Below are 19,078 nucleotides of genomic sequence, written 5' to 3'. Positions count from 1 at the left end.
ACATTGTTGTCTAATACTGCCAATTAATCAGGGGTATTTCTTTGCCCCATACACTTTGTGTAAGGGGAAGAAAGGAATTCTTGAATGCTAGACAGTTTCATAATAAATATTGGGATCTGTTAGTCAGAAAGTGAAGTCCAGTGAACGAGAGCCAGGAAGTTATTGAGGTAAGGAAGTTTGTTTTGTGGAAATGATCTGCCAGTAATTGTTTCAGGGGGTCCCTTGTGTTTGAAGATCAGTAAGATAAAACAGGGCAGTGGTCACTAATGGAATTTGGCTGGATATTAATCTGAGTGCATCTTTCCTTTATATTTATTATGAGGTTGGCTTTAGTTTATTCCAGTATCGCTTTATTGTAGTGGTGGGTACAAGTTGGATTGTAAAGGAGTTATGAATGCCTGCTAGGTGGAGAATTGGGTAGTGCGACTAAACTGGAGTTGTGTTCAATGCTGTGGCTGCATTGATGAAATGGTTTGTATGTTGAAGTCTGTTTCATTGGGTGGGGGGGTTGAGGTAGATGGGTTTCCCAGGTTTCAGGAGCTCAGTCACATATGATCACAATTTATAGGGAGTTTCGTAATGCAGTTCCTGATGCTTGGTTGATTTTGCTGTATTTCATAGATAATGATAGGATTGGTAATTTACAGGAGTTTTGTCATCTCACTGGGGCAACTCCATACCTTATCTTTGCATCATCTTAGTTGTTTAAGTGCAAGTTTTAGTCAAGATGTTTGAGATTTAACTCAAGCTCCTGACTGGGATTTCTTGGATTAGGATGCGTCATTGAATTGTTTTATGGCATTGTTTAAGGGGAGATGAAGCACACCCCAGATGCAGAATTTGCAAGTATTAGTAAAGGTTTCTGTATAAAAATTAGATACATTTCCTAATGAACTTTAAGGTGGGTTTGGAGAATTCAGTGAGTGTGTGGGTAACATAAGTGTAATGGTGATAAGTAAGAAAGTCTAGTGGAAATCCAGATTTTGCTATATTTTCTGAGTTAGTGTTTCAACCCCAGTCTAGGATTGATTCTGTATTACTGGTTTTGCTGAACCTAGTAAGGGCAATTAGTTGAATGAATTTGTAAGAGACCTTGACAAGAAGAGGAGGAGGATGCATTCTTTTTGGGTATATAGGACAAATTGTCTGGGAGAGTCCAGTTTACATTAACATCACCTAAGGTGATGGCTTAATGAGGTATATTAGCTGAAGACCATGAAAGGGTGGTGCTTTTATGAATTATGGTATGTCTCATTATGGATGGATTGGTTGTGCATTTAAGAGGAATGTAATGAGCTGTTATGTAAAGTGTTCATGGTTGTAGGTTTTTAAAGTTGTTGCCAGTGTTTATTACTGTTTATTAATATTTATTCACCAGGTAAGTGGACTGGTCTTTTGACCCTTTTCAGCCACAACCCGAGCTCTAAGAGCAGACAATACATTAGAATATTTTTATTAATATATATATATATATTCTGCACATAATGATGCAAACAGTGCAGATAGGGTACAATTATGAAAATCCAGTCAGAGTGCACTTAGAGAAGTAAAAAAATAAAAAAAGACATAAGCTGAGATGTGCATAAAATACATTGCATTCATACACCAAAGTACTTAAAACCTACAACTACTTATGAGATATGCAGATAAAAAGTGATACATTGTAAGCCTGAGAGAGTTTTTTCTATATATCGCCTATGATACTGGATGGTGCTTTGTCTAACCATATATTGTGGTAAGAGTTGCTGATAGATTCTGTAAACATATGTTAAGTGCACTTTTGGAACTGTAATGGTTTCTAGGTTTTTGTATCATTTCAGCACTGGAGAAGATGATTGTTTTGGAGTAGAGACTTCATTTGAAATTGTTTGCTATAGAACTGCAGTGCCACCTGCTCTTTCCTAGATTCGGTTGATTGTAAGAATATTGTATCCTGGTGGGAGTATTTGGACAGTGGGAATGTTTGGTGTCAGCTATTCAGTTAGTATGAGGTTACTGGGTATTTGGGGGAGAATCTGTGAATTAATTTGATTGTAGTTTATTGCACAGGCTTTCGTTGTTGAGGTGGAATGGTTTATTGTATGATGAATTGGAGATTTGCCTATTAGTATTAAAGTTAGAAGCAGAAGGTGTTGAACTGTAACTTCTTGTGGATTCTGGGCCAGGATTAGAATGAATATCTCTACTGAGTAGTAATATTATTGGTACAGATTGGGTAATATGGTTGTTGAGAGTATAATGATTTTAGTATATATTTAGGAGGACTAAGGTACACCAGATTTGTTGGGAAGGTAGAGAGGCGTCAGTAGGTGAACACGTTAGGTAAAGAATGATGAAGCAGTAGTAGTGTGTGTTGAAGCTTGTGTATAGGTATGTGAATGCTGTCATGGATTTGTGGGAGAGCCTGGTATGAGGGGACAGTGGTGGAAGTTGGCCATATGTAGCTGTAATAAAAGGGAAGTAAGCAGCATGAGGTGGAGCACATTGGGAGTGAAGAGGATTGATGAAAGGGGGAGGTAGTGAAGAAGTTGATGTCTATTAAGAGAACAGGATGGTGCTTGGCAGTAGGGGTTGAACTGAGAGGTGGCGGTTATGGTATGCTGAGTGTGTAGTGTGGTGATTGGAAGCCTGGATACTTGTAGTTCAGATGGAGAGGGAAGTGTGTGGTTAGAAACCAGGGTGGTGAAAGAGTTCTGCTATAATAATAAAGAATTTGGGGTTGGAAGGGGCCTGGGAATTGTTAGCTGATGGCAGTGTTTTTAGAAGGTGGTGGTATGAAGGTAGACTGATATAGGTAACTGATTGGTGGATTAAATGAGTGCAGAGGAATTGTGGCTAAGATTGTTCCTATGATGAAAAAATAATGGTGACAACTGAAATTAGGTAAAATGTGTGTAGAGATGTAGTTAGTGAAGTATTAATGTAGAGATGAGGGATGGGTGGGAATTGGGGGTAGTTTGGACCTGAGGGAAAGCTTGCTCACAGATGGCAGTGGCCTGGGTAAATAGTCTATGCAGAAAGCACAAGAAGTCAGCTCCATGCTCCAGCTGATTTCTTTATGAGGTCTGTTACAAGACAAGGAATGTGGGTAGTGGATGGCCACTTGTAGATGCAGTTGGGCAGGGATGTGACCTTGCAGTGTCTTATTTTCATTCACAGGTAATTTAACTGTATAGTAATTCTGTGCTGAATAATGGCTTTGTAAATAAAAACATGTAGTCAACAATACTGAATGCAAAGTAACAGGATGTCCTTCAAGAATGCAACTGCAGTCATAACATGTGGGTTGTCCGAAGCAGTTTGCAAGTGCCGGTCGGTCAGCTCCTGTATTCACCTTTTTCTCTTGCCTCAGCCGATGTCAGAAATTAAAAAAGTTAACAATTGTCTTTTTGTGGTAAACAAATACCTCATAAGGACCCCATCTCGGCCTGTGTACAATCTCGCCTGTGATTCACATTACGCCGGCGCCAGATATAGATTTTCCTCGAAACCCGAGGAAATGCAGGCCGAGACCATTGCTGTAGAGGTCACCTGCACCATGGAGCTGCCAGGCCTCCTATGGCCATGTCTATTAAGTCTGTCCATTCAGATGAAGACTCTCTGGCTCTGCTCCACCTCTGATGGCCAGGAAGAGCTCTTCATGCATAAGATTTCCACCTTCAGCCTCACCTCCTGGATGTTCTGGATTATTTGTATTCTGATTCTAGTGCTACCCCTGATTCTCTCCTGCTCCAGCCAAGCCAGGCAGGTATTACAGGGTCCCAGAAACTCATTCCCATTTATTCAGGGCCCATACTGCTGATTTGGAAACTATTTCACAGGGCCTAAAGGAGTTTCAGCCTCAAGCAAGGTCATTAGAGATGGGGTAAAGGTTTACCCATCCACTACCTTATCCAGATCAACCTCTACCAGATCATGTAAAGACAAAGGACAAATGAATTTTGGACATTATAGACAGGGTACAGGTTTCATTTGAATCTCAATGGAGACCAATACTGGACTTGTCCACATTAAACACATTTCTCATAGCACCAAAGTTCAAAATGCTGACTCTACAGCAGCTTCTTCCCATGCTGGGTAAGGAGTCGTGGCTGATTACTCTGGACCTCAAGTATCAGACACAGCTGCAAAAGATACCTCAGATTTCAAAACCTGGGATTATATGTTCACGACATTTCTCAGCTCTGGATACACAGTCAACAAAAAGTCAAAGACTGCAGCATCCCAGCAAATAATCTTCTTAGGGAGCCAAACTAGACACAGCCTCTCAGATGGTACCTACTGACAGAAGAACAAGAGAAGTTAACTCAATACTTCAAAGGTTTAGCAAAACTCACGCATTTGGTCTCAACACAGCAACAATTTGGAGACAATCATACCACTCATTCCATGCCTACAAAGAGGATTCCTATGATGGGCCTTGGTGAGCCAGGAAAACACAGGTATGTCATTCAAAACCACAGATAACACAGACCAGACCATGACTACAGACCTGATGGGGGGGATGATGGAGGAAGGTGGTATACAAGGACAACAATGTCCCAAAGAAAAACATCTGCATATATAAAAAAAAAAAAAAGAGAGGCAGTAATGCATGCTATGAGGCTTTTCGAAAAAAACTCCCAGCAAGGCCACTTATTGATACGGACAGACAACACTTGGCACACGGACAGCCAGGAGAATTTCAGATCCACACGAGTGGAGGTTACATCATCCGGCATTCAGACAACTCACTTCGACATGGGGCAAGCCAGAAGTGGACCTATTTGCCTCTCACCTCCATCCAAAGAAAATAGATGCAGATGCCCTTCAACTCAACTGGCCTCTAATCTACATGCATTTCCACCTCTGCCACCTCTGACAGTATTACTAAAAAAGAAGAGAAGAAAGCAGGAAGGGAATCATAATATATAGCTGGCCAACAACACAACACTACACACTACTACTACTGCCACACCCCACACCCCAGAGGTGCCTCCTCCCTCCTCTACCTCTTTTGACTCACACACATTGAAACACTGCATCCATCCCTTCTCAGACTGCAGCTAACAGCCTGGGAGATCCCATAAATAACTTCAGCTTATCCCTCTCCAAGGAAGTAAGTGGAAAAGATTCAGCAATTGGAATACCAGCAAAGGACATGATGCATCATTACTGAACATCCCACTTATCTTGGAATATTTGGGCAGATATGTACAGAGCAGCCTCTCATATTATTCAATAAAGATACATGCATCTGCTATTTCAGCTAGATACAACACTGATCCTCCTGTTTAGCCTGGGACCTCAATTTTAAAACTGACACCACCTCCTTTGAGCAGCCAGCAGCTTCAGTTGACTTTTGCAATTTCTCTCATGGAAACAGCCTTCCTGTTGGCAATAATTCAGCAAGCAAGAAGAAGGGTTTGCTACAGGCCTAATGGCAATACCACCCTTTATTATTTTCCACAGAGACAGGGTTTTTTAAGGACAACCAACACCCTATGCCAAAGGTGGTGGGTGTATCAGTTCTCTAAACCAAGCCATTCATCTGCCTGCTTTCTTCCCCAATCCTGAGAATAATGCCTACAAAGACATTCTAGCTGCTACTAGCAGCGCCCCGTGCATACATTCTCAAAACACTACAATCTCCCTCTATATTCCAGATCCAGAGCAGGCTTCTCCTTCTATTTCCTAGAGCATACCCTCCTCCCCAGCTAAGCTATGGTATTCTACCCACATGTTATGACTGCAGTTGCATTCTTGAAGGACATAGAACAGTTTTGTTTTTATCCAATTTGATTACAGCCTTCCCTGGAGGGCACTGGCATTTGGGGGCAAGAAACACTGAAGAAAATGGCGCGTCAGCTCTGCCTGAGGCAGGACAACCCCATGTTATATACTGCTGCTTGCATGTCTATCGGACATCTACATTTATGGTAGGTACAAAACTGTACTTTTTCTGTGCCACCTATATGTGAGGGATGGAAGCCTTTTGCAAAATGGAAAGCAAACTAGCAGGTTTTCTTCTCCCAGGTAAGTTCCCTACACTTCAGCTGCTTTGCTATTTATTTGCAGGGACTAGAAGCTTGGGATGCAAACAGAAGTATATAAGCCTTGGCAGTGGATGATGGCCGAGGTACACAAGTGGTAGTGATCACGCAGATGAAACCAAGATGGTGATAAGTGAAAATTAAGAAGCATTGAACATCATGTCAGTCATGATACAGTATGGGTAAAGGTAGTGCGGTACAGCTGCTAAGAATATAGTAGATGGTGATGCTTACACCCTACCCAGGTAGTTACACTTAAGTACAGTAATGGCACAGGTATACCATAGGAAAACAGATTGAAATGGGTAGAAGCAGGCATATAGGTGTGTTGAAATGGGTAGAAGCAGGCATATAGGTGTGTACTGGGTAAACCCTGTAGTGTAGTAGCTTAAGTAATCCAAGATAAAGCTGTAACGATTACTCCATATACATCAGATAAAATCTTCAGAAACCATAAGCAAAAGTGCAGAAAAAGTTACATATGCATCAGAATGGTTTGTAAACTGTAGAAATCAGTAGCTTATTTGCCTGACCCATAACTGTTGGAAGGAAGCAAAATTATCTTCACTGGGGTACAGGGATGAGGTGTTACAAATACTTTACAATGCAAAATGATGTTTACATGGGAAGGATTGGAGCTATTTTAAAAGAAGCTAATTACTAGCAAGTAAGACTTGGGTTTAGGCCCTTCCCAGTGGATGTACAACGTGCTGAGGGGACTCAGTGTGCCATTTGGTTGAATATGGTATTTAAGTGTTAAAAACTGAATCAAACAGCATTACTGTCAGCATGAGATCCTGTCTCTTGGTGCAAAAACATTGAAGCACCTAATGTATACTTCAGGAATATTTCCAGTCACTAAATTAATTGATTTGTTTTAAAAAGTTAGAAGACGACACTTTATATTTTATTTTCTGTTATGGTCTGTAGTTGGATTAAAAGAGGCTTAACTGCTGCTTCCTTAACAACACTTATGGCAGTGGGAAACTGGCAGTGGCTTAGATGGGTCATCTCTTCAGAATGTGCAAGAAGGCAGCTTAGTGTTCCTGTTGATTCCTTTATGATGTCTTTTACAAGACAGGTGGATGTGGTCAATGGATGGCCATCCTTGGATATAGTCAGGCATGGAAGTGACTTTGCAGGGCCTTATCTTTTATCTGTAGTCACAGATAATACAAATATTGAATATTGAACAGAAACCTGCTTCTCCCTCATGAGTGACCAGTAGACCCAAAGACGGCCAACAGAATGTACCACAGATGTGGAAAATGCACATTAGATAACTTCTCACCATCAAGTGCAAAATATCATCAGTTTCATCATTTATTCCGTCATTCCCACTCTGATTCAAAATAGGAATGGCATGTTTGTGGAGATGTGAATCCAAGGTATATTTTATGCATTTCCTCAACATCCCTGAAAAAACAATTTGACCCCACACATTCTGGAATATTGACGTTGTACTACATTGTCAGTTTTACTACTACACTTCTGTGATATATTTTACTAATATTTAATTGTGTTTAACAATGTTTAGTAGTTTACTAGTGTTGAATATTATTTTATCTTAACTTTATGCTAATTTATTACTTGCTGTCTGCTGAGTTTGTTTAGTTCAATTAAATTGATTGTCTGCAGTTTAGAATTTTGTTAATCTTATCTTGGATTACTCATAAAAACAGTTACTTAGAATAATTGCAATGCCTTTTCTTCTTCCTCAGACGTCTTGCTCATGTGTCCGGTCACAGATCATACTACCTTCGAGGAGCAGGAGCCCACCTGCAATATGCTTTAGTCCAGTTCACTCTTGATAAAGTCATCAAAAAGGTAATGGTTGCCTTGCATAAGCAAAGGAAGGCATGTCCTTTTTATTAACTTCCAAATTTCCAGTGTAAACCTCTTTTGTGTGTGTTTGTTTTGCAGTGCTTTGTGTAGAGGAAGTTAAAACTGTTTTTCTGTGCCAGAAATTCTTATTGCACCTTTTTCAGCTTTAAGACACTCTTTGATTTCAGAACTGATATCTCCAGTGTCAGGAGTAGTTTTTAGATTACCCTAGGCACAGGTCTTCATTTTATTGAGCTTTCTTATGAAAATGTGCAAGCACAGTATAAAATATTAGTTCAGCCAGGGAGGTTTTTTGGCAAGCTGCTCTGCAAATGAATAAATCTTCTACGTGACCAGCTAACAGAGAAAACATGGCATCAAAGTGTTTCTTGGTGAATTTAATTCAAAGCATTTTTTGATGAATTTTACTGAACACATGTACACATCACTTGGTAGATGTTAATCATGATTGCTGTGTGAAAGCAAAACTTGGTACCATTTTTCACTACAAAAGAAAAAAAAGTAAGACACCAAGTTTAATTTGAAAAGAAGTCCATGTAGACTCAAAACTTCAGCCAAACAATTCTTAAACGTATAAAGTGTTATTCAGTAGAACAAGACCAATATATAATCTCTCTACATTCATAGTTTAAAATGCCTTATCTTTAAATACTAGAAAAAAATATCTAGTAGAGCATTAGCATTCAGACATAATTGCAAAATTAATTTCTTAAATTCCAATATTCTTCCATTCAGCACACTTGTTGCAGTGGACCTTTTCTAAGATGAAAAATGCAAACCTCTTAAGTGAACCACACACTGAGGAGTGAGTTGTTCATATCACCTTCTATGATGAAGTAACAATGCTGGTAGATTATTTTTTGCAGTCTGCCCCCTGTCTTCCCAACCTAAAATCCCTCATAACTAAGGCGTTCTGCAGCATATAAACTTTTTGTGGTACAATCAGCCTTAGAATTTCTACCTAAAGACCAAATGTTTCCTTCAGTGGTAATGTAAGGTCCTTCCCAGATGTAGCTGCATCACTTAATCTGCCACATTTCACATATTGAGCTAATCCTTAATATATTTTGTATTAAAATTACTTTTTTGTCAAGACACCTCTTACAAAGTTGGGCATCTTTCCAATATTGTTTAAACATTTTATCTCCAAAAATACCCCACTTTTTAATTGCTTTTTTGATTTGTCAGTAGAGTTCACAACATCAAAGATGTACTGTTTTTGTTTGCATCATTATCTATGCATTGTTTTTCATTCAGTACAATGAGCTTGATAATAGTAGGTAAGAAATCATCCCTGTAGTCTAGAAGTTATCAGTTTCATCTAAAAATGTGAGTGGATATCCCCCTCTCTCTGAATAAATTTTAAATTATCCAGTTCCATTAATGCTAAGTTCATAATCAGGTGAGAAGGTCTAACCATCTGCCATTTTAATATGTTCTTTATCATCTGAACAGGGTGGTGTGTCGTAATGCAAAAAAAGGAATTAAAAAATGGTTTTTGTGGAAAGTTGAACCAAAGTGCAGACCATCACCAGACTTGAAAACAATAATTTCTGAAATGTCAGTTATAGTAGTATCACATTTACAAATAAATGTCAAAAACTAGTAGAGTTGTTATGGTATTCTATAAACTGATTCAAAATATCAACAGACCCTTTCCATATCATTCAAATGTCATCTATAAATCTATAATATTGAAGGTGACCAAAATAAATACTGTAATGTACATATGTTCCCACCAACACAAAACTAAGTTTGCAAGTACTGGTGTTGCAGCAGCACTCATTAATGTCACTCCTGTTATCAGGTGAAACATTTCACCTTCAAACAAAGAGAGTATTCTGAACAACAACTTCCAAAAAAACAACAAAAAAACCCAAATCAGATTGATTTATTTTCCTTCCAAAATTGCCTTGGTGTTTGTATTAATTTTTTCACTACAAAAAAGCCATCTCAAATACGGTTAAAAGAATCATCTTATATAGTTGGAGTACTTGCCTCTCTAGTATTTGTCTGTTCAGGATGTCATGGGGAACCCAGACTCATTGTTACGGAGGACCCGGGGGGGGGGGTACCACAAAGTTTAATGAGAGAAGAAATCAAGTCAGAGGCTCTTGAATGCAGGTCTTCATCCGGTCCTCAGACGTTGCATAAAATTGTTTCTCCTCCCAAGAAAAAAAAAAAAACAAGCATTTTTCCCCTGCTAGAGAGGCCCGTACAGATTGGCGTATCTTTTCCCAAAGCTTGTTTCAGGCTTTCATGGCACTCAAGCCACCTTCTTCTCTGCCTGCTCCTACTCCTGCTACATTTTTTCTCAGAAAATGATTAAGAACAATGAATCCTCTGACAATTTTTTCTCTGAAGTGGAATCCTTGGATTACCCAGCACAAATTCCCTCTCCTCAGGAATATGTTTCCCCTGATTTCTGATATCCAAAAAAGATACTGTCAACTTCTACAAGTTGATCTCCCTACCTCCTTTTCAGCTCCACCAGTGCATCCTACATTTCTGGATGCCTTTCATAATGTTTCCCAAACCCCAGACACACAGGCCTTGGCTCCCAAGAAGCTGGACCACTTCTACAAGGTCCCTGAGGATTATAAATTCCTCTTTAGGTGCCCTGTTGCAGACCCAGCAGTCATTTCCGTAGCTACAGATAAACCGTCTAGGTTGCTTCCTTCTACCTCCCTTCTCCAGTAGACAAAGAGAGAGTAGAACCCTTGAGAGACTGGGTAAAAAGGCCTATACTTCAGTCACCATGGCTTTCAGGGCCATCAATCATCAGACACACATGACCAAGAGCTTTTGACTCTGGTATCTAATGCCATTGCAGATCTTCCTGACTCAGACAGAAAAGCCTTGGCTCTGTCTTTACTGACAGCTTCCTCCCAGGTAGCAAAACATTCCATTAAATGCAGCTTACGATGCTGCGGAGACTTGTGCCAGGGCTGCTGCTACTGGTTCAGTTCTCAGAAGATTTTCCTGGCTTAGGTTACAGTCCCTCCAGGATAACTTCCAATCTAAATTAATGGATGCACCATTAGGTAATTCGGCCTTATTTGGTCTGGCAGCAGCTTCTCTCTATAAGTCTCTGCAGGAAAAATTAAGGAACTCAAGGAGTTGAAACGCATCTTGGTTTCTCTTGTGCCTAGGTTTCATAGGAATTTCCCATCTAAACATGTTTTCGTCCACAGCTGCACTCTGCATTCCTCCAGTAAGACTTTCAGAGGAGGCAAGAGGGAAGAGAAGCCTAGGAGTTCTCAGGCACCCTCTCAACAAAGACTGTCCTTTCCTGAAAAAAGACGAAGTCTGTGACTACACTGCAGATATCTATCCTTCCTGTCCTTCCCTTCACCTTTCAAATGCTCACAGGGTCTGGGAAAGCATCACCCAAGACACCAGAGTTCTTTCCGTAATCAAAAAAGGATACTTCCTGGTTTGGCACTCCACCCCCCTCCCTTCATAGACATCCCTCAACATGCCCCTCCCCAAGAGCATCTGACTCGCTTCTCAAAGCTCCTTTGGGAGCTTTGGCAACAGGGCTGTATTCAAAGGGTTCCTCAGATTGCAAGAGGGGAAGGGCTTTTATTCAAGAATGTTCTTAAGTCTTTCAGAATGTTGACAGTCCAAACTCTATTCCTTCTTATTCTTCCACAGGGATACATGGCATCTCTAGATGTAAAAGATGCTTAACTTCACATCCCCATTCACCCCATGTTCAGGAAATTCTTTTCGATTCTCTGCCTTGCCCTTTGGTCTTTCTTTAGCTCCAAGGGTATTCTCAAAATGCCTGTCTCCAGTGATTGCACATTGCAGGCTTTCGGGTATCCAGATTTTCCATACCTAGACAACCTGCTGTTACAGGCTCCAACTCCTCGCAGTATGCTCCAAAATCTGTAGACCACCATTTCCCTCCTTGGAAAACTGGAATTCACCATCAACCTCAGGAAGTCAGTCCTCACCACTTCACAGGAACACATTCTCTTGGGCTGTTGAATCCAGATAGATGTAATGAGGGTATCACTTCCACCTCAGAAGATGCGCAGGACCTTTGGTCTTTTTTCACTTCCTTCTCCCCTTACCTCGCATCATGGCCAGGGACTTTTCAGGGGGCTGGGATTCATGGCTTCAACCATTCCGATGGGGCAAGACTCCACATGAGAAAATTCCAGTTCCTCAGATGTGTGTGGAGACATCATTCTCACCCACTAGAGTACAAATGCCCCCCTCATTCCTTGTCTAAAGAAGAAACTGCTGTTGTGAATCCAACAGATAAGCCTAAGTCCAGGACTGCCTATGCACCTTGTCACCCTAGTCCTGGAACTCTACACAGATGCATCAGATGTGGGCTGGGGGGGCAACCTTGGGCGGATTTACAGTTCAGGGAGTTTGGCCTCCCACCTAGAAAACAGAACACATCAACATCAGGGAAATGCAAGAGTTCCGTCTAGCTCTACAAGCATTTCACCCTCTTCTTTGCCCAGGGCCTCTCAAACTGTTCACAGACAACATGACAGTCCTGTGGTTTGTGAACAAGTGTGTGTGTGTGTGTGTGTGGGGGGGCAAGATCATATGCAGGTTGGCTCTTCTTGCATAGAAATTTCTTGCCCAGTTCCATATGACTGTTCAGGCAGTGTACATTCCCTCCAACTGGAACCTTGTGGCAGACTCCCTGAGCAAGTCCTTGTCTCAGTCCTAGGAATGAATACTTCATAGGGATGTGTTCCTGGACATAGTCCACCAATAGGGTATTCCTCAAATAGATTTATTTGCCTCCCCCATGAACAGGCAGCTTACAAAATGTTGTGCCAGAGTCCCAAGTCCTCTGTTTTGGAAAGTAGATACCCTCTCCTTTTCTTGGAAGGGGATGTTCCTGTATGCATTTCCTTCCCTTCCTCTAATCACAAAGGTCCTGTTCAAGATTCGACAGGGCCAACCAAAAATCTTGCTGGTGACCCCGTTTTGGGCAAGACAGCACTGGTTCCCCTTTTGTAATTAGCCAAGGGCCATCACCAAACGTTACACTACAGAGTGGACCTTTTCACACAAAACAAAGGATCCCTGATACATCCACAACTGTCAGCGCTGCAGCTGACACTTGTGGATGATAGAATTCTAATTCCTTTCAGACACCTGTTCTCTGAGGACATGCTCAGGGTTTTGCAGGAGGCCAGAAAAGCCAATACTAGAAAGTCTTTCATTTCCAAATGGAAAAGATTTTCACTCTGGTGTCTCTCGTAAGTACCAGTATCCACTGACCATGGGAATTCCAGTGATTCCGTCTATCTTTTGTGAACTGCTCTCTGCTAACTTGGCTTATTCTTCTGCCAAAGCACACATGCCAGCTATTTCTGCTTGTCTGCTTCTATCTCCCTCTCTAGCATCCAGATTTGAGGTGAAACAAATTCTTAAGGGCATCCTTCACATTAGGCTTCACAAGAAACCTATTCCTCCTCCTTGGGACATTAATTTTGTTTTAGAAAAATGGCCCCTGGCCCCTTTTGAGCCCGCATCTTCTGCCTCCATAAACATTGTTGTTGGAAAACTGTTTTATTAGTGGCCTTCACTTCAGCTAGAAGGGTGTCAGATCTGCAAGCGCTTATGGCTTCACCTCCCCCTTCTTGGCCTTTCGTAAGGACAGGGTTTCCTTGAGAACAAATCTTTCTTTTATGCCAAAAGTGGTTAATGAGTTATCCCTTAACCAGTCCATTCAATTACCCACCTTCTTTCCTTTTCCCCAAAACCACAGTGAAAGGTACTCCACACCTTAAATGTACATGGACAACTTGGCTTTCATCTTGTCCAGATGAGATCTATCAGGAAATCTGATCAACTATTTGTGCACTTTCATCCCAGGGCTCTGGGTTACCCATTTCCAAGCAGACTATTTCTTCATGGATTTCTAAGACTTTTTCCCTTTGTTACACGCTCCATAGAAAGAGCCTCTCTTCACCTGTGAAGGCCCATTCTACCAGAGCTGTGGCTTCCTGTAAGGCTTTCTTCAAGGACTTGGATAACATTGAAGCAGCCACCTGGTCTTCTATTGGTACCTTTACCAAACATTACAAACTGGATAGCATCTCCAGATCTAGAGCCGGATTTGCTAAAAGAGCGCCTCTGCTCCTTCCTCATCCTTTCCTTCTTAACCTTTGGCGCACTCCCTCAGATTATGAATACTGCAGCAAGTGAGTAAAAGGACATAGAATAGTTGTGTAAAATCTTACCATAACCATAGATGTCCTTTTCTTTAGTATTTTCAGACTGACCATGGAACTGGTCCCCCAGTTAGACCTTCTTCCACCTCCAAAAACAAAAAGATTAAGCAGCCTTTGCCACCATAGCAGGCTGGTGTTTTACCTCAGCTGCAGGTGGGTGACTGCTGGTTCCATAGATCACTGATCTTTTTCTTCATATTCCCCTGGTGAAGTCCATACAGCTACCATGGACCGGGCGTTATCCACATCCTCTGCAGCTGCTCTAGTCCCTTCAGTGGGCAAGGTATACCCACTTTTGTCAGTGTTGAGAGAAGAGGCAGGGAGTGTGCCCTGCCTACTCAGAATGCAATGCCTATCCCTTGGGAAGCTGTTGTTGGCATTTCTTGGACTGTTTCTGCAGAAATTACTGTTACAAAGAAATCCAGAATGTTTCTACTCCTGACAGTGTCTTTAGACGGGAGCAGTTTGCTGGACTTGGCTCAGGATCTTGTACTGGCTGTAGGCCCCTCTTAGAAGATGATTTCTGATAAAAGGAAAATTGATTCCTTTTTCCCTCACAAGATTCAAGATGTGAAGGGTCAGAAACATTTATTTTCTCTTCTGATTTCTGATTCAGAGGAGAGTATGTTATCTGATTCTCCCTGTGAAGGATTCTCTTTAGCCAAGACTTTTTGTTCAGACTTAAGAACATTGCTAAGGCCAATGACCTCAAACTTAAGTGACAGCTTATTAAACTTCAAGCCTCTCTGAAACTGGATGACACAGAGGCCTACTTTGAACTGTACATAAAAGCACTGTACAACATTCATAGCTGCATAGAGGAGGCAGCACCTGTCCAGGTCAAACCTATGATTACTGGCAAAAATAAACCACCCTGGTGAACCCCTAGCATAAATAGGCTTTTCAACAAAAGACATAAAATCCTCTCCAAAGCCAAAAAGGGACAGACAAAACAGTGCAAAAAGACACTCACCAGTCTAAACAAACAAATTAGAGAGATGATCAAATATGCCAAAGGAAACTACGAGGCAAAGATAGCCTCCCAAGTGAAAGATAACTGTAAGGCTTTTTTTAATTCTATTCGTAACCACAGGGAAATACTCGGCAATGTGATGAGTCAGTTATGAATGGGAACACTTAATCAGCTGAAACTATAGCAAACCTGCTGGCCAACAAGTTAATTTCAAACCTCCCCCATCACCTCCTACCTCACCAAAAGAAATACCTACAAACATCCTTCTTCCAGTCATTACAAGAGAACAGGGCCTTACTGTGCTTGCTTAAGCTAAATATACTGCCTCCATGGGTCCCGACAACATTCCAGGATGCTTCTTAAGTAGCTTAAAACAGAAACTGTCAGGGCCACTAGAAGCCCTATTTAATTACAGCCTCTGGACTGGCTTTGTTCCAGATTATGGAGGACTGCAACAGTAGTTCCTCTGCATAAGACGGGCCCATCAGCTGACCCAGGGAACTACAGACCCATACGCTTGACCGGTCTTATCTGCAAGGCCATGGAGCGAATTATCGTGGATCTGGTGAATAACGACATAGAAAATCTCCAAACACTGGATCAGACCCAGTTTGGCTTTGTCAAAGGGAGATCTTGCCTGCTCAGTCTGGTGGATTTCTCTGAAAATGTCACCAGGGCCCTGAGTGAGGGTAAAATGGTACACACTGTTTTATCTAGTCCTGGTCAAAGCTTTCCACACAGTCCCCTATTCTGAGATCAGAGATAAACTTACTGAGTTAGGCATAAACCCCTACATCGTCATATGTATAGCAACTGACTCACTGAGAGGACACATGTTGTCCAGATGAGTGAATCCACTTCCAATAAGAAACCTGTTACTAGAAAAACTGATAGGGATCTGGAGGGTTTTGTTTGGCAGTATTTTGAGAGGAGTAGTACCGGCATTCTGCAAGAAGGTGGTGTGTGGCAGTGATACCTAAAGAGGGTGGAGGTCCATCGGATCCAGCTTCATACAGGTCCATTTCAATACTGAACCATGATTATAAATTGTTCATGTTTCTAATTGCTAAAAGAATGGCATGAGTGATACCAAAATTGATGGATATGGATCAGTGTGATTTTGTGGCGGGGAGGCAAACATTTGACAAGATTGACAGAGCATTGATGATCCAGAAGCAGGCAGTGTGTAACAAGAGTATCGCTTTTGTTTGTGGGTCTTGATGCCGCGAAAGCATTTGACAGAGTAGACTAGGACTTCATGAGCAGAGCTATGGAAGCATCTGCTTTCCCTTTTACAATTATAAGGTTGATTAGAAGAATATATGAGGGATCGGAGGCACAAATTAAAGTGGGTGGGATCCTCTCCGATAATTTATGCTTGAGTAGAGAAGCCAAGGCAGGGTTGTCCACTTTACCCTTTGTTGTTTGCATTATGTTTAGAACCATTGGCAAAGAAAGTGGTGGACTCGGGAATTGGGATATAATTGGTTTGGTAGTCAATAAAAAGTCCAGTGGCGGCTGGTGTCTTCAAATCAAAGGAGGGCTGCAAGAGACCGCTGAATGGGTGGTGCCAACGGGAGGGGGTGTGGCCAGCTAGAAAGGGGCGGGGCAATGCTCAAAACCACAAAAATTGGGACTTTAAATATGCTGCCCTGGGTGCCAAACCATCATTATGAGAGTCCAATCAAGACAACATGAAGTGGAGAAGAAAAAAATATTTCAATGCATTGGCTACATGACAGCTTACTTAATATTTAGATGGAAACAAAAAGGTTGTGAGGCATGAACAAATAAATTACTTTTTAAATACATTACTGGAATGCCATTCAAAATCAAGTAGCACTCAACTCAAACCACTTCTCCTTGCACTGCAGTTCTATGCTCTAATATTCAATCAAATCTCAACAGCACAGAAACTCTACTACCAGCCGGATTTAACCCCATCACTCCAACACCTTATTCAGCCATACACGACCTCTAGAGAGCTAAGATCCAGTAACCAGAACGTAATAAAAGTTATTAGACACAAAAATGAAGCAGGTAAATCTCTGTTTGCCTGTTCAGTTGCCCAAACTTGGAATGCTCTTCCAGGTCACATAACTTCTACTGCCTTGACTAAAATATTCAAACACAACCTAAAAAAACACTATACTAACAATTGGCTCTGTTCATGCTACTCCCCTGGGTAAACCATACTAATACTCTACTTACTTCCCCAACAAAACTAGTATCTACCACCCTCTAAAGGAACAAACCTTCTAATCTCTATAAACTTCACTATTTAACCCCATCACTCCCAGCACCTTATTCAGCCATACACTACCTCCAGAGAGCTAAGATCCAGTAACCAGAACCTAATAACAGTTATTAGACACAAAAATGAAGCAGGTAAATCTCTGTTTGCCTGTTCAGTTGCCCAAACTTGGAATGCTCTTCGAGGTCACATAACTTCTACTGCCTCGACTGAAATATTCAAACACAACCTAAAAGAACACTATACTAACAATTGGCTCTGTTCATGCTACTCCCCTGGATAAACCACACTAATACTCCACTTACTTCCCCAACAAAACTAGTATCTACCACCCTCTAAAGGAACAAACCTTCTAACCTCTATAAACTTCACTATATTATTAACATCGCAGTCCCAATGCAAACTGTATCTTACATGGCCAACTTTAATTACTGTCTGTAAAATTATTGCTTTTCCAATTCCTCTGTGTTATGACTTTAGTCCCACATTGATATTTTGAGATGATTGTTAAATAGATGTAAATGTGTACCAAAGTCACTGTACTGTATTCTTTGCTTGAACTATTTTGTAAATGATACTTGGAGCTTTCCTCCACAGGAGGCCCTAGACCCTCTATTGTGCTTTCTTGCATGAAATGTATTGTAAAATTTACTTGGAGCTTTTCTCCCCGGGCCTCCGCTGAAAATGGACCTGTATCCAGTCGGAATATCCTGGTAAACAAATGTAAAATAAAAATAAATAAAATTAAAATAATTATAATTTATATTCAGCTTTATAAAAGTACCAAGTAACATGCTGAAAGTAGCAGTCTCTGGGATACCTCCACTTGGAAAATGTTTATCAAAAAAATGACTGCTGCCTGACAACAACTATTTACTTGCTTCATGGGGAAAACATGATCAAAGTAAAAAATGAACAGCAAACAAGAAACAATCTCAAGATAAATTGCTTAAAGGATTACTGCACAGGTTATGGACCACACATGATAGATTGGCATTCTGTTTAGTTTACAGGTAATGCCTGCAAAGATGACTGCAAGTCTCCAACAAATGTAATAAGCTTCTGAAAATTGTAATCCTGTTCTTTATTATAAATACTGTCATATGCATTTCAATGCCTAAGGCTTATACATTATCTAGTTATGTAAATATTCTCTGGATGGCAACAACAAAAAGGATTTCAGTGTTGACAGTTCTTTAACATTATGACTATTAAAGCTTTCTTGCATTTTACAGTCTCAGACAAGCTTACCTGATGGTCATTAAAGCAATCCTACTTAAACACAGAGCAACAGGCACTGCAACAACATGCATTTTCTGAATAAGAAGAAGCATAAATCAACAGTATAAAGTATGACACAAAACCAGAGCATTCTGCAAAATCAAGGACAGGTGAAAAGCCACTGTAGTACTTGTGTCTACCTTGGCTGGGGGGGATTCTCTGCACATTTACACTGCATAACTGCTCCTTGCCTTGCTTGGACACATCCAGAGTCACTACATGGGGGAGTGAGGTACATGTATGTAACAGTCTGAAATGTCTCTGGCTAATGGTGATGGCCCTGACACATTTGTCCTACCTCTCAAACTCAGAGCATGAAATCTGGACAAAGCCATAAATAGAGAAGTGGGACAAAGGCCCAAAAATAAGGACTTATAAACTTAGAAAGATAATAGTAGGTCTTGCATTAGTATGAATTTTCTGAAGGGTATGAAATCTGAAACTCAAATGTCTGTCATTATTTTCTAACTTCAGTCTT

General features: G+C 40.9%; 1 protein-coding gene across 2 annotated transcripts in view; it reads left to right on the top strand.

Annotated features, from left to right (window-relative positions):
* Positions 1 to 19,078, top strand: part of MRPS12 (mitochondrial ribosomal protein S12) — a 327,687-nt gene that overhangs the window by 111,419 nt on the left and 197,190 nt on the right. For both annotated transcript variants that reach the window (XM_044063039.1, XM_044063045.1), the window contains exon 4: positions 7,754 to 7,859. In XM_044063039.1, coding sequence (XP_043918974.1) covers positions 7,754 to 7,859 — 106 coding nt within the window. The remainder of the gene's footprint in view (positions 1 to 7,753; positions 7,860 to 19,078) is intronic.

The sequence above is a fragment of the Protopterus annectens genome, chromosome 1.part0 (genome assembly GCF_019279795.1).
Source record: "Protopterus annectens isolate FY-2018-M chromosome 1.part0, PAN1.0, whole genome shotgun sequence".
NCBI classification, from domain to species: domain Eukaryota; kingdom Metazoa; phylum Chordata; order Ceratodontiformes; family Protopteridae; genus Protopterus; species Protopterus annectens.
The sequence above is the reverse complement of the archived record's forward strand: the minus strand, read 5'-3'. Positions and strand labels throughout refer to the sequence as shown.